Source organism: Penicillium concentricum (assembly GCF_028827145.1).
Source record: "Penicillium concentricum strain IBT 3081 chromosome Unknown utg000002l_segment0_segment0, whole genome shotgun sequence".
NCBI classification, from domain to species: domain Eukaryota; kingdom Fungi; phylum Ascomycota; class Eurotiomycetes; order Eurotiales; family Aspergillaceae; genus Penicillium; species Penicillium concentricum.
Window position 1 is genome coordinate 9586494 of NW_026622755.1, and position 15121 is coordinate 9601614.

General features: G+C 49.2%; 4 protein-coding genes across 4 annotated transcripts; 2 read left to right on the plus strand and 2 right to left on the minus strand.

The window, feature by feature from the left end:
* Nucleotides 1–479: 479 nt before the first annotated feature.
* rcoA (uncharacterized protein) lies at nt 480–2788 on the plus strand (the record flags this gene model as incomplete). Its single annotated transcript, XM_056725099.1, has 8 exons — nt 480–600; nt 779–860; nt 934–1259; nt 1326–1861; nt 1924–2394; nt 2453–2585; nt 2636–2711; nt 2764–2788. 8 exons carry the CDS (start codon nt 480–482, stop codon nt 2786–2788), a joined length of 1770 nt encoding a protein of 589 aa, XP_056581349.1.
* A 2112-nt stretch (nt 2789–4900) lies between these two features.
* On the plus strand, nt 4901–6533 carry N7517_007370 (C2H2-type zinc finger protein; the record flags this gene model as incomplete). The annotated part of the gene is made up of 4 exons (XM_056725100.1): nt 4901–5638; nt 5708–5761; nt 5833–6006; nt 6108–6533. 4 exons carry the CDS (start codon nt 4901–4903, stop codon nt 6531–6533), a joined length of 1392 nt encoding a protein of 463 aa, XP_056581350.1.
* A 629-nt stretch (nt 6534–7162) lies between these two features.
* N7517_007371 (NCBP1 family protein) lies at nt 7163–10001 on the minus strand (the record flags this gene model as incomplete). Its single annotated transcript, XM_056725101.1, has 7 exons — nt 7163–8022; nt 8078–8259; nt 8317–9212; nt 9267–9534; nt 9591–9697; nt 9780–9874; nt 9941–10001. 7 exons carry the CDS (start codon nt 9999–10001, stop codon nt 7163–7165), a joined length of 2469 nt encoding a protein of 822 aa, XP_056581351.1.
* Nucleotides 10002–11178: 1177 nt separating this feature from the next.
* On the minus strand, nt 11179–12707 carry N7517_007372 (GSK family serine/threonine-protein kinase; the record flags this gene model as incomplete). The annotated part of the gene is made up of 7 exons (XM_056725102.1): nt 11179–11312; nt 11362–11566; nt 11614–11807; nt 11862–12210; nt 12299–12382; nt 12436–12608; nt 12662–12707. 7 exons carry the CDS (start codon nt 12705–12707, stop codon nt 11179–11181), a joined length of 1185 nt encoding a protein of 394 aa, XP_056581352.1.
* Between the last annotated feature and the right edge of the window lie 2414 nt (nt 12708–15121).

Sequence of the window (15121 nt, forward strand, 5' to 3'; positions counted from 1 at the left end):
GTACGCATATATAAAGTACTTTTAACCAATAGAACTTCTAGTCTCATATCTGTATGTCTAGTATTTAACTGATTGAACGTTTTCTTTCTTCAACGTTATACAAAAGTATTATATGCAAGATTAAAAAATAGTGGTACCCGCGCTTCTCGCCTATGACCTCGCTTGTCGCGTTAAACCACTGCCGCCCTTCCCCCCAAACTCAAACCTTCCCGCTTTAAAGTGTCATCTGCCAGCCTCTTCCACCCCTCTTACCGCTACACCCCCATTCTCATCCCCCAGCTTATATTGTACCGCCCACTATCGCTGTGGCTAGCTGCGCGGTGCTATCCACCAAGCATTGAAGCCTCAGTGATCAAGATCATTGAGTCCAGGTCAAAACTTTGGTTGCGATCCCATTCGCTGACCTAGAGCTGCCATCCGAACATCCGTTTTGTCCTTCTGTGCCTTGTGAAAAACAGGAAAAAAAAAAATATCCCAACATGTACAACGCTCATCGCGGGATGGTGCCCGCCCCCAACTCCCGTCTAACGGAGTTGCTGGATCAACTGCGCCAGGAGTTTGAGAGCCAGTCGCGAAACACCGGTGAATTTGAACATCAGTGTAAGTATCCCTTCCAACATCTCATTACCTCTCTCTCCTATGCTCAGGCCATTTGCGCCTCAAGAGCTCCCCCCTATCCAATCATTACATACAGCTGCCAGCTCATTTCCCCCAATGACTGCAGCTCCATGGGTTTCCGACATTCGCTGAAATGTTATCTAACTGACAGATCATGCAGTGACTGGTCAACTCCAGGAGATGGAGATGATCCGTCAGAAGGTCTATCAGCTGGAACAGGCGCAGATCAAGATCAAGCAAGAGTCCGTCCCTTACCTCCCTGAAAGCTCGAATGGTCCTCTCTGACGTCGTATTTTCTTTTTTTTTTTTTTTTAGCTACGAAGCTGAAATTCGAATGCTGCGACACGAACTCGAGTCGCGCGGCGTGCAAACTATCCCTTCCCACATCGGCGGACCCGCTGCGGCTCATACAGCTCCTTCCCAGGCTCCTCCACCTGCCTTGGGCCACGGCCCCAGCAATCTGTTTGGCGGTATCATGACCAACCCACCAGGTAGTGGCCCCGGTCTTGCCCCTTCCCTCCCCCAGGATCAGCAGCCTCCCCAGCATCCTCTTCAACAGCCTGCTTCGGTCGCTCAACCTGGCGCACCGCAACCTCAGCAGAGCTCCTTTGGAGGCTATCCGGCTGGCGCTGCTGTGAACGGTATGTCTTTGTGTTTATGAAAATAATCGCCCAGTCCGCTGACCCGTTGGATCGTTCATCTCCCAGGCTATGGACCTCCTCCGCCTCCTACTGCATCCCCAGGCCCCGGTAAGGGCCGTGGCCGCGTTCCCCCAGGCCCAGGTACCCCCCAACAAACGCACATCGCCTACCCGGATCCTCGTGCATCCCCTCAGATCCCTCGCCCGACTCCTCCGAACCCCCCTCTCGGCCGCACAGCCGAACGTCCGGGAAACATGCTGGCAAACTGGAATCCCGATGATTTGCCTCCGTCGCAGAAGCGTGAGGGTTCCGATTGGTACGCCGTGTTCAATCCCGAGGTCCAGCGTGTCCTCGATGTGGAGCTGGTGCATCACTTGAATCACGACAGCGTTGTTTGTTGTGTGCGCTTCAGCCGTGATGGCAAGTACTTGGCTACAGGCTGCAACCGCTCGGCTCAAATCTTCGACGTGACCACCGGTCAGAATGTGGCCACTCTTCAGGATGAGAATGTCGACAAGGACGGCGACTTGTACATTCGCAGTGTTTGCTTCAGTCCGGATGGAAAATACCTTGCGACTGGTGCTGAGGATAAGCAGATTCGGGTAAGCTTTTCGGATTATATGGAATCAGCAGCATATCACTGACTGAATGCGATTGGTTCTAGGTTTGGGATATCAACCAGCGCACGATCAAGCATATCTTCAGTGGACACGAGCAGGACATCTACTCTTTGGACTTTGCTGGCAATGGTCGATTCATCGCCTCTGGTAGTGGAGACAAGACCGTGCGCCTTTGGGATATTCTCGATGGCAAGCTTGTCTACACCCTTAGCATTGAGGATGGTGTCACTACCGTGGCTATGTCTCCGGATGGCCGTTACGTGGCTGCAGGTTCGTTGGACAAGAGCGTGCGCGTCTGGGACACTACAACTGGATACCTGGTGGAGCGTCTGGAGAACCCCGATGGCCACAAGGACAGTGTCTACTCGGTCGCGTTCGCGCCCAATGGCCGTGACCTTGTCAGTGGCAGTCTGGACAAGACTATCAAGCTCTGGGAGCTTACCGTTCCCCGGGGTATGCACCCTCACAGTGCCATCAAGGGCGGCAAGTGTATTCGCACATTCGAGGGTCACAAGGTAAGATCTGAGATTACTTTGAGAGACAGACAGAAGCTAACGTTCAACTACAATTTAGGACTTTGTTCTCAGTGTGTGTCTGACACCCGATGGTGCCTGGGTGATGAGTGGTTCCAAGGATCGCGGTGTTCAGTTCTGGGATCCAGTGACTGGAAATGCCCAGATGATGCTTCAGGGCCACAAGAACTCTGGTGAGTTTCATCCTTTGCATTGTCATTCCTAATTCTCTAACTTCGAATAGTCATCTCGGTTGCGCCCAGTCCTACTGGCAACCTGTTCGCGACCGGCAGTGGAGACATGCGTGCACGAATCTGGAGGTAAGTGTTTGTCCCTGACTGTATTTCAGACCATAAGCTGACTCCTTTCTAGATACTCGGCGTACACTGGACGATGAAAGGGTTGATCCTATGGGCGTATGATGTTTTTTTTTGTTTTTTTTGCTTTGGTTATGGGCTTTATTTATGCTGAATTTGTTTTTATTTTTTACTCTATACACCTTGGTGTATACGTGAACACCTTTTTTTCAATTCCAAAATTGCCATTCTCTACACCTGGGTATATTTTATGTAGACGTGTAGATGTAAAAAGGTCACACGGACACATTCTGGAACGAGCTGAATTTTTCCCAACAACGCCATCCCTGTCCGTCTGAATCACCAGAGAGCCTCCGAACACTCTTTGACTCCGAATTACTGTACTTACTGAATATTATTGTGGAAAGATTGGTAATATACACCTCAAATCCCCCTACGGAGATGTATATGCTGATCCAAATCTCATCAAAGCATGCTTAACGCGGTGTATATGCAGAGTCTAGGTGCCTTCGCCCATTGAGGAAGTAGTTCATGAAGACTAGTCGCATCCCTGCAGGAACCATTATCAAGTCCCGATACCTCACCTCAACGCAGGACGTGCAGGGTTACCACTCGTGTCAGATTGCCATGGCTGTCACTTTTCGGATCGTCAGTATGGAGCTAAGACCACGAGTGGCCATGATCGACATGACCCATGAGCCAAGCCATTTGGTGCAGTTTAAGGGGGGAAAACATCGAGACTAGGCCAAAAGCCCGTGCTGACTCCTCCTATGGGGGGGGCCAAAATCGACTCCCACCTGGGCATCCACTTGCCCCTAAAAGAGAGAAAGAGAGAGACAGATCGCACTGGCTGGGAGAGGAATGATTTGATTGGCTCTCCTACGAAGAAATTCAGATCACCGGACAGAATTTTCCAGGGCCATGGGCGGCTAACTGGGATATTCGATGGGCTGAGATCGGACACTATTGGCGACTATCGGGATGGCGCATCCTGGTACTCGTAATTACGGCCCAGCTGGCCATTGAGGGATTGCTGACTCCGAGATCGACTGAATAATCTACATGTCGACTGCAGGTCGATCACGGTCCACTTGAGAATTCCGCGATTTGAAGGCCCGGCCCGTCTCCTCGAGGGGAAAGATGCACAGCACGATGGGTTTGCGTGTTTCTTTTCTTTTCTTTTTTTGTTGAGTCTGACAGATGTCAGTCTCTTCAGCAATATCAGTTACAGAAGTGTATAGAATATGGGGAAGTTATGGGAACTATAAGGGGAAGATTGAGCTGAAAGCCTTTCGTCGCCAGTCGCGGCTGCGAGTATATTTTCGTGTGACTGACACACATTTTTCACACCGAATGTGTCCAAATACATTACATTACCACTAATGAGAATTACTATTCCTCGTGGTACAGGAAATTGATGCGTCCAAAGCAAACCATGCATCTCATGGACCATGCAATGCACCTCTCCAGTGCTTCGGGGGGCTTCAGGGCTTTCGGGCTCCAGGAACCCCCAGGAACTCCAGTTCATCCCCGATTGATTTGATTTATTTTTTTAATCCCCGGTGGAGTCAAGTCAGGATCCCCGGCCCACGGAGATTGTCGAATCAAAGACTTGGTATACAGTACGCATTGCATGTATCTCTCTTGAACTGCCTTTGCTTCCCCCTTTTTTTTTATATATTTTTAATTACCATATCCCTAAACGTCATACAGATCAAAATGGGGCTTTTCGACTCTCTTCTCACCGGCTGACTCCCTTCCCCCTGTCGTCCCCGCCATTGCATTGGGGGTCCTGGTATATCTAGATCGGGAGGCGCCACGGTCGATGCGGAAGATCATCGCTAGTTGTCAATCATCATATTCCTCTTCACGGCATGACCTGCATATATTTGCTATTTCCTTTCCCCCTCTTCATATATAGATCCAGATCTATAGACTGATTGCGCTTTGGCCGGCCTGTTTGTCTATTTTCCCTATTCTTGCTTTTTGAAAAGCAACTCGTTGTCAGCCAGAACCCAAATACCACCGGGGATTGGGTTTCAGAACATAGTCAAAGATTACACGGAAGAAAAAAACCCCCCAGCGCATCCTGAGGACAGGTATACATTGAGCTACATTGGTATCTCGTGGGAGATCCGCAGGGAGAAGGTATCCTTGCCTTTCTGATACTAAGAGGGAAGACACGAACAAAGATGGAGACTGCAGAGCCCGTCTCTTACGAGTTCCCCGGCCATGCCGTGGGTGCGTTTGCACACAGACGCCCGATGGACTCGACCCTGAACCAGAACTTCCCCTTCTATTCACATCAAACAACACCGTATTCGCTGCCTTACCAGACCTCGAGTAGCTTGCCTTACAGCTTCGCCCACTCCGTGGGTCACACACATGCACACCAGAATGCCTATCAGCAATACTTTGTCCCAAGTCAGCACCCGATACAGCCGCAACCACTACGCCTCACAACGGAACAACCGTTGCAGTCTCTTCCAGAGATTCGCCCGGCAAAGAACGCCATCAGCCAAACCGTAAAGTCTACTCCCGACCATGGTCCACGGGTACAGCTTTCAACTGGAGGCCACAGTTCACCAGTCGGGGCAACGGACGAGAAGCAAAACTCCGCTGACATCGCCTTCTCAACCAACGTGGATGTCCTGATGAAAGCGATCCAGGCGAAACATGCTTCGTCACCGACCCAGCAATCACTACCACCACTCCAACATCTAGCCCCACCGGCACCACAGGCCTATCCCGTATCCTACCCGACTGCCTCACCCACGCCACCGCGTTGCTACCATGCCAACGAAGGCCAGCTATCGCGCTCAGGCAAGAAGCGCAAGTACAACTGCAACCTGCCAGGCTGTGGCAAAAGCTTCGCGCAGAAAACCCACCTGGATATCCACATCAGGGCACACACAGGCGACAAGCCATTTGTGAGTACACAGCATATTCCTAAACAGGATTCGGTAGGATCAGCAACTAATCATTTTTGGATGTGGCAGATATGCAAGGAGCCCTCATGCGGGCAACGTTTCTCGCAGCAAGGCAACCTCAAGGTAAGCACATCCAGCTGCCGCACTATGCGATTACGACGCACGAGGTCAGACACTGACATTTGTCGAACTAGACCCATCAGCGACGACACACGGGCGAAAAGCCTTTCCAATGTGAAATCTGTCATAAGCGATTCGCTCAGCGAGGCAATGTCCGCGCCCACAAGCTCACCCATGATCAATCTAAACGGTTCGACTGCCGTCTAGATGAGTGTGGCAAACAGTTCACCCAGTTAGGCAACCTCAAGGTAAGTTTCCATCTTCCCCTCCTTATCCTCTATACCAGCATCATTCCCATACATCCTCATATAAACAAACCCCAAGCTAACCAAACCCTCCCCCAAAACAGTCCCACCAAAACAAATTCCACGCAGCAACCCTCCACAATCTAACCGTCCGCTTCTCACAAATGGGCGAGAACGGACCGATGAACATGAACCCCGCAGACCGCGAACTGTGGATTTATTTCGCCGGGCTATACAAAAACAGCAACAAGGGTATCAAGGGCCGTGGCAAGGACCGACGGATCTCGACGACGAAACGGTCCGACGGACAGAGTAGCTGTGACTCTATGGATCGAATACAGTCTGTTGAGTCTGAAGAGGGCGTTTCGAAAATGCAGATGCAGATGCAGATGCGTCGGGGGAGCTTTGAGGATGGTTTCTCCGTTTATAATACTTCTAGCAGTGATGGCGATGATGGTGAGCCTTATTATATTGATCGCAGGGCTCATATGCATGGACATGGACATGGTCATCATGGTCATGGACCTTGATTGGGTTTGGTTTTGGGCCTTTACTTTTTATATTGCCTTGTATTTGTCTGCACACCCCTTTGTGATATCCCCTCTTATTTATTGATTCCCCTGTGATTCCCATTGTTAATTCCTTCTATTCTATTTTTCATTTTCTTCTGGGTAGGAAGGGGATCCGAATCCCACTTGGTTGTCTTTTCACCCTTTTTTTTTCTCTCTACTCTTTTCCTTTAGGGTTTATCAAGATGTACACGATTCACGACTTTCCATATGGATTTGGGATTTGGGATATCCCTTGCTAGGGTTGTACAGTTGAATCAAACAGGGTCTTGGTTTCTTTGCTTTTTTTTTAGTTCTGTACAACTTAGTTACGTAGCTCGGCAAGGCGCAGATCAATTACATCCCCAAAGGAATCGAAAGAGCTTTGGAATAAATCAGAGAGAGTTTTTCATATTTCTGTCGGCCTTAATTCAAAGAGACCCGGAGTTAAAGTATACAATACAAAGTGAAAGCTGGAATAAGAAAAGCAGAAAAAAAAAAGGCTCTCCGGGACATAAATCATTTAATGAAACAGTTCAAAGAGATCGAATGCGAGAACGCAGCATGCATAAGCTGATACCTGATCGAGATGGCATCCATATGTGACAACTCTATTGCGCATCGGCATCGGCAATATCCAAATCTCCATCCGCAGCATCCTCCCGCTCAGAAACAGGCGGGGCCTGGGTACCGAGGGGAGTAGCGTTGGCCAGGGCATCAGAAATGAAGGATTCCTCGACGGCAGCCTTTCTCCGGAACACCCGGAGCCAGCGACGGCCCCACTGGCGGATGATGGCGTCCTCGGGGAGAGTGCCGCTGCCATCACCGCGCTCCATCTGTTCGTCGTTGCTTCCAGCAGCGACGGAGACGATAGAGTCCTCGATGTACTTGAAGAGGGCTTGCATGTCTGCGCGCTCACGAGCGAGGGTCTCGTCAATGACGCTGAGCTGGGGCTCGTAGAGGCCGGGCTGAGCGCGAGCGGCGACGATCTGGCGCATGCGGTTGGTGACCTTGCCGACGGTGGCGGAGATCATCTCGAAAACGTGGGGCTTTGAGAGGATGGTTCCTGCCGCGACGGACTCGGAGAGGGCCCATTCAAGGACGGAGAGCGGGCTGAGAATCGTGTAGTTAAGCAGCTTGTCGATGATGTTGATGGCAATACCGGGCTGGTCGACCCAGTAGTCCATGACGGAGGTGATGATTTGGCAGCGGGCGCGCTGAGATTCCGTGCCGATGGCCAAAAGGCGATCTTTGCTCCGTTCGATGCATGACAGGACGTGAGAGAGTGACTTGGACCCGACAAAGCAGAGCGAGGTTACAAATGCATCTGTCGAGGGAATCTTGGGGTCATCGACGCCCTGACTCTTGGCCTGGTCTTCGATGGCTGTGATGACGGGCTGAATTTCTTCGTCGCTAGCCTTCTTCCGAATAAGCTGCATGAGTTCTTGCCCTTCTTTGGAGTATGGTGCCACTGGAAATTCAAGTTAGTAACTGTTCTCTACCATTTGATCATGGAGTAAACATACTTTCGGAGGAATATTTGAAATCGGGAGTATCCTTCTCTTTGCCTGGTGTGATCAACTTTGGGTAGGGATCGGGGAGAGTTCCCTTAATGCGCTGGGCAAAGCTCAAGCGAATTTCCTTGTCCAAAGCGCCATGGATGAACGCCATTCTTGGGTCAATGGCGGGCAGATCGAGATCGTCGGTCCTGTAAAATAGTTAGATGACTGATTACAACGTGTGGAAACTGTCATTTTCTCCTTACCACTCGCTCCATTTCCATGTGAACCCGAAGTTGCTCAAGTGGTGAGCGAACCAATCCAGGAAACGGTTGCTGAGCTCCAAATCCATTGTCTCCAGGCTGTTGTACAAGAATCGGATTGCACGGCCCAAACTGGGCGCAATTGCTGCAGGGGCAATCTTGCAGCACTCAGTGAGAACAGAGTGGTAGTAGACGAGTTTGTGCTCAGACGCTGGCAATTGGAATAGCTGCGAGAACACTGCGTCCACTGCCACATCCTCGGGCTTCCACGGCTGCACCTCCCCAATGAGCTCACGCATTCGGTCGAAAGGCGTGGCACGCTTCACGAATGTGGTAGAGGTGAAATAGCAGTCGATATCAATCAGGAACTTGGCCGTAGCAACACGGTTGAAGTCAAGGAGGTTAATAGTATCAACCAGTGCGTCCCGAATAAGCGAAGAGGAGATGTCTGTGATCGCAGGAACGGTGTCTACTTCTTGGTTGGCATACACCGAAAGGTAAACCTCCGGGAAGAGAGGACGCGCGCCGTTTGGTACGGGGTTGGGCACAGTGATTGTGGGAAAAGGAACCTTGGCCACCGATTCGAAAGACTTGGGCTCATCGGTTTCGGCATCCCGGACGTCGTTCCAAGGACGAGGCAGGCACTTAAGCTTCCAGCCCTGGCTGGCCTCTGCTTGAAGTTGAGTCTGCATCAAACTGATAACACTTTGACCAGCTGCCTCCTGGTTCTCCTCGGTGCTGAAAGAGTTCACCAAATCGACAAGGGCGTGCGGTGTAGATGCAATAATGTCAGTCTTCTCCAGAAGCGCGGAAGCCTGCGCCTCGAAACCAGAGGCGGGGGACAGCATGACATAAGGAATGGTGAACTGAATAATCTTCACCAATTCAAGGCCAAGAAGCTGAGAAAAGTTGTTAGACAAGGTTCATAATTACAGGGAAATAACCCAACTTACATCTTCCGAAGAGGCAGTCTGGAGATCGACTGCACGAGCGAACAGCTCTTCCAGAAGAGGGAAAATGCCGTCACCCTCATAGACCGGCTGGAGAATACCCAAGAAGCGAATGAGAAGCTTGACTTCACGCCATGCGCCCATATCAATATACTTCTGCAAGGCCTCCGCTGCCTTGTTCAAGACCTCCGATCCAAGCTCCGGCTTGAGACTATGTGCGACCAGGACCGTGCCGGCGATGAACGGAATTTTCATAGGTTGTTCAAGAACGCTGCACACATCCAAGTTAGTAACATTTCACAATGAATTGAGTACACCAACACGTACAGATCAAGGGAGATGTTGACAAAGTCGCGGCGGATTTCCTCGTCGTCGTAGTTATCCGTGACTGTCTTCGCGATACCCTGGACGTCATCTTCTGCTCTGCGAGCAGCCTATTGATGATACATAGGCGTTAGTTCATATCAACCATTTGTGGAGCGCAATGCGCGCGGCGGAAAAAAACGATGCCCGTACCGATTCCGCAATGGTCAACAACTGCCGTCGGACCTGGACGAACAATGGCTCCTCATATCTGCGCCTTTGGGGGCGGCGATCAAAGTCATCATCATCTGTGAGAATCACAAGCTAAGTTAGCGTGTTGTCCGGGAAACTTGTCAGATCCATGTCTCTCTCACCTCTGTAGCGGCGCTTGCGCCCACCCCTGTAGCTCTGGTTTCGACGGTCGTTTTCGGCCATTGTGTTCTGGAATCAATTCAATGAGCCGGTATAATACTAGATTTGATAGAGACAGTGAGTAAGTGGAAAGGTGACAGCTTGGGAGCTTGAGGTGAACGGGGAGCTTCGGGAGAAATTGAAGTTCCGGACCCGGTGCCCCTGCCTTTCGGGCAATAGTTCACCTAAGAGTTGGCTTATGCGTCATGTCTGTTTAGTGGTCTTTTTTAAGTAGTCCATTTAGCTGTCCTTTGAGATGTCTTTTTTTTGAGATGTTTTCTCTCTCTTCTCAGATTAATAGCTAACCGGTAGAAAAATGTGGAAAATTGTAACCAGAGATGTAACTAGTAGAATACATCCCACCTACTATATACAGTTACACTGTTCAAATCCCATTTATTCTTTACGCATCACTACCGAAAAAATAAGAAAAAAAAAAAGAAAATTGTCTGCTTGAGAACTGGAATGACATATAGCTCATGGCCGGTAAGTCGGAGGACCGGGGAACCAGCCAAGCCCGATGAATCTGATACAAGGATATTGCGAACAAAAAAAAAAAAAGCAAGGACGCAAAGGGAAGAACGAACGGGGATTCTAGCGCTGCAAGACGAGAGATTGACCATCATAGAAGGGGTCCTCCCTAAACGTGTATCGAAAGAAATCTTTAAGATCTCTCATGCATTTGTGGGAGATTCACCCCTCCATCCGGGGTTGAGATCGGCTTGCTGCGTCTGGGGGTTCTTCCCCTCGACCGATGAAACTATGCAGTCTCCGACCCCCAGAGGCAGACGTGCACAGAAAGGGTATCACTTTTTCCTCCCAAGAGCTGTCTCAGACACCTCAAAATAAACTCCAGGCCATGACCTCCCATTTCGTGAAAACCATCAGCCCTTACCACCAAGAAACATAGTTTCCGCTTCCCAGCCATTAAAGGATGCACTTTTCCCACTTCATACCATTCCCTGCTCATTCACCAGTTCCAAAGTTCCACGATGTCCGAGGGTTGAGGCACACAAACCCAGTCCTCAAGTAAAGAAAAAAAGAAAAAAAAAAGACGAGGCAGTGCACTCTCAATTCAGAGTTTACTCGAGATCATGATGGAACTTGGTAGGCAGGTCGAATCTTCTCACACACAGTGCAGATAGCGGCACAACGAACAGACGTATCCCTCGCCAAGGGCGAAGGACACACACTGGTCAACTCAGTCGAGGTGTGCGAGCATCTCCTCCTTGGCAAGAGGTTTAAAGTTATCGAGGCCAAGGCCGCGAGCTTCGAGGGCTGGGCGAGCGTGAGGGGGAATCATTTGGGCGTTGAGATCAGGGGCAATCGAAAGTTCTAAAGGTTGATTAGTGGGGTTTTTTTCTCTAGAGGGAGGATATTTTACCATGTCGTGAGAAATCGAAAAGGGCGGGGAGATCCTTGGAGGGGTTGTTGTGGTGGCGTGAATCGGGTAGCCGGGTGTTGGGGTCGCGGAGCTCATCGAAGAAGGGGTGGCACATCGCTTCCACCGCGGACAACCGTTGTGTCGGGGTGTATTCCAGGAGGGCGGAGATGAGGTCAATAGCCTCGGGTGGTGCCTTACGGAAAACCTAATTCGGTCAGCACCATTACAGACCTGGGGGTAGGGTGGAAATACCTTGTTGAAGGGATGGGGCTTGATTTGAGGGAACTTGTGCTCCATATAGTTGGGGTTCATGGTGCGGATTTGTTCCCGAGTTGGGGTGCCCAAGACCTTGATGATTTCGACCAGCTGGTCAATGCCCGATTCACCGGGGAAGAGGGGTTGTCCAAGCATCAATTCTGCCATCACACAACCAGTCGACCAAACATCTAGAAAAAAGAAAGGTTAGAAATTGAGATGATGCGCAGAAAAGGAATATGTACCAATCTTTGTTGTGTAGTTGGTCGCGCCAAAGATTAATTCAGGCGCCCGGTAGTAGCGAGAACAGATGTATGACACGTTGGGCTCATTTTCGATCAGAATCTTGGCGGATCCGAAATCGCAGAGCTTCAGGATACCAGTAGCGGGATCTAAGAGAAGGTTCTGGGGCTTGATATCACGATGGCAGATACCCTGTGAGTGGATGTAGGCCAGCGACCGGAACAGCTGGTAGATGTAAAGCTTGACCTCTAGGATGGGCATCGTAGTCTTGAGTTTGTTGAAGTAACGCGATGCGCGGTACACGGTCTCCGGGACATACTCGAGGACGAGGTTGAGGTAAACTTCATCTTTCTATTGGGGGAAAATCGGGGGCACGGTCAGCCCACTGGAACGGGGGGACGGAAAGACGATCGGGTGGGACACCCAGGAGACAACATACCCTGTCGCCGTTGGAGTAGTAAAAGGCTTTGAGTTCGACAATGTTAGGATGGCGCACAATCCGCATGATCTGCAGCTCACGGTTCTACGAGACTGGTTAGTGATCGGACACACAGAGAGAGAAGGTCGAGAACCCACCTTGAACCGCTTATCCTGGAGGACTCTCTTGATGGCAGCATCTTCCCCGCTCGGTGCCATCTTGGTCTGAAACACAACACCGAAGGAGCCATTGCCGACAATCTTGCACTGAGTGTAGGAGATCTCCTTGGACTCGCCGGTCAGTCCATCTTGGACCTTTTCCCGGATCACCTCTGGGGAAAGGTTAGTCGAACCCATTGCAATGTAGATGAATATATGGTCTTACCACCCATGCGCAAAGTTGGGAACAACCCGGGTCGATTCTGTGACATCGCGGCAAGAAGATAGATATGTGAAGTTGGGAAGACGGTTAAACCGGGGTGGAGTAGGGAGGGGCGGAAGGACCGATGGGAAGAGAAAATGGCACCCGGGAGCCAAGAATGTAGTAAAAAGTAGGGAAGAAGAAGAATGAGAGAGAGAGGAGAAGGTGGGCAACTTTCGTAGAGAATGTTCAACCAATGAAGTCGAATCGAGTGAAATAAGACGGGTTAGACTAGGGAAGGTTAGGTAAAATTGGGGTGGGTTCAGGGCGAAAGAAAGGTGACGTTGATGGAATAGATTTCCTCTTCTTCTTTTTTTTTTCCCCCTTTCTTTTTTTTTGTTAAAAAAAGGTATCTGATATTTGAAAGGAACAAAATAAAAAGATAGAATCAAAAGGAGATGAAAGCCAATGTCTTACGGAGTGGGCAATTCGGGAAGGGGGGGAAAAGGGAAAAAGAGAGGGGCGGGAGAGCTACAAGTTCAAGTTCAAATCCAACTTTCTCAGGTATTTACTCTTTTAAGGTCTTTTAGTCTACTTTGGTTCTTTTTTTTTTCTTTTCTTTTTTCTATTCTTAAAGCTACATATATTTACTATATGTGTATATATATCTCTCTAGCTAATTCTATTTATTGGATTTACAGTACTGTAACTTTACTGTTATTTACCAAAGTTCGGGAAATGATATCATAGGTACGGGTGTTATGAGAGTATTTACCAATACGTGCCGGTGTGCGAAATCCGGGAAACATTGAAAAGAAAGAAAAAAAAGACTTTGGAGAAAGCGGAGTCTCCGGGGTAGTGGGAATATAGTCAAGCTATACATAGTATCTGTTTATAGCTATATACACCTTAAATATATATCACCCCCCCAAAAATAGGCGATAGAAGTGATGTCGGGTGACCCAACGGTGATTTTACCTGGAACCATTGTCATTGGTTGAATCGCTGGTACTGTAATCTTTTTTACTATCACGAGACCAGCTGACCTCGAAAAAAAAAGAAGCTTGGGCCAAGTCCAAGTGGTCCAAGCTGCAATTGGGGGAACTATTCCAAGTTAAGTATACTACTTTGACTATATACTATATACTAACTATGAGCTCTAGGCATCTCGAGACAAAAATGACACACCGGTAATTGAGAAACAGACCGGTTGGAAAAGTCATATACTAATCAGAATTCGGCCCGGAAAAAATCTATCGGAATTGAAAGGGGGCTCCCGTTCTTCCATTCTTTCGAGGATCTCGATGCCATCAAAGTGTGTCTGTGCAGGGGTTCCTTGGCATGTGAGTCGAAGCTATCTCAGCCGACGCCCAGCTCGGGACCATCATTGGGATTCCAGCCGTAGTCCCGTCCATGCAGCATGTACCAGACACCTGGACCGGGCAGATGAACCCCGAGTCGGCATCCATCGACGAGACGTATCAGAAATGTGAAGGAACCAATAGATCAAAGAAAAAAAAAAAAAAAAAAGCTCAACTGGAAAAAGAACCCTTATCCTCGAAGGGGTTTAGGAATGTTGGTTCCTGACACAAGCAAGCAGCCGACTCAGGTACTAAAAAAGGACGTTCCCTCAACTTGGCCCCTGCACTGTAGGATGCACCTGGCTCAAAAGGTTAACATTGAGGGCATTTACCTCGTACTGTTTTGTATTTGTATTTGGTATTTGGTATTTAACCTGACATTTCGCATTTAACATTTAGCTACTCCGTACATATACAATAGCACTTCGAAATAGAATTGTAAATCAAATTGTATATCAAATTGTCAGATACAGTAACATTTCGAATATCAGATCCAAGAGCCTTCCCCTCAACGACGTCACCAGATGTAGAGCAGGTGACCATGGCTTGGGGATCCGAATCGCCACAGTTTGGTTCAAACTGTCATGCGACTTTAATCTTCTTGACACGAGAAAATGACGCCCCAGGGGTCTGACGCCGTCAAAAAAAAGGGTGGCATCCATGTCATATTCAGCACCGGTACAACTATACACTCGGGATTCGGAAGTGTCCATCGGGTCTCGGCAATATGCCTTACTGACTCTACAACTTAATATTGATCACTAGTTGATCAAACTGCTCTTTCGGGGTGGATTCAAATTCAATACTCTCAGCTACAGCTTGAAATTCAAATATAATATAGCCTTGGACGTTCATAGAGTATACATACTCGATGTATAAAATTGCACAATGCACATAGTCACATTATTGTTTCACCCGGGATGAGGAACCGGGTGTGTTCCTGGCAAAAAGCAACACTTCCCGGGCACTGGCACGATGTTTAAAATGTCGATGCATATGCACGGGAGGAAACCGGCGGAATGCCCAGCCCAATAGTGCACCGTCGGCATGTACGGATCGTAAAGCATGGAAGCAAGGAACAGCATTCCGTTCTACGCTCTGTCAGACACGTGGACTTATCTCT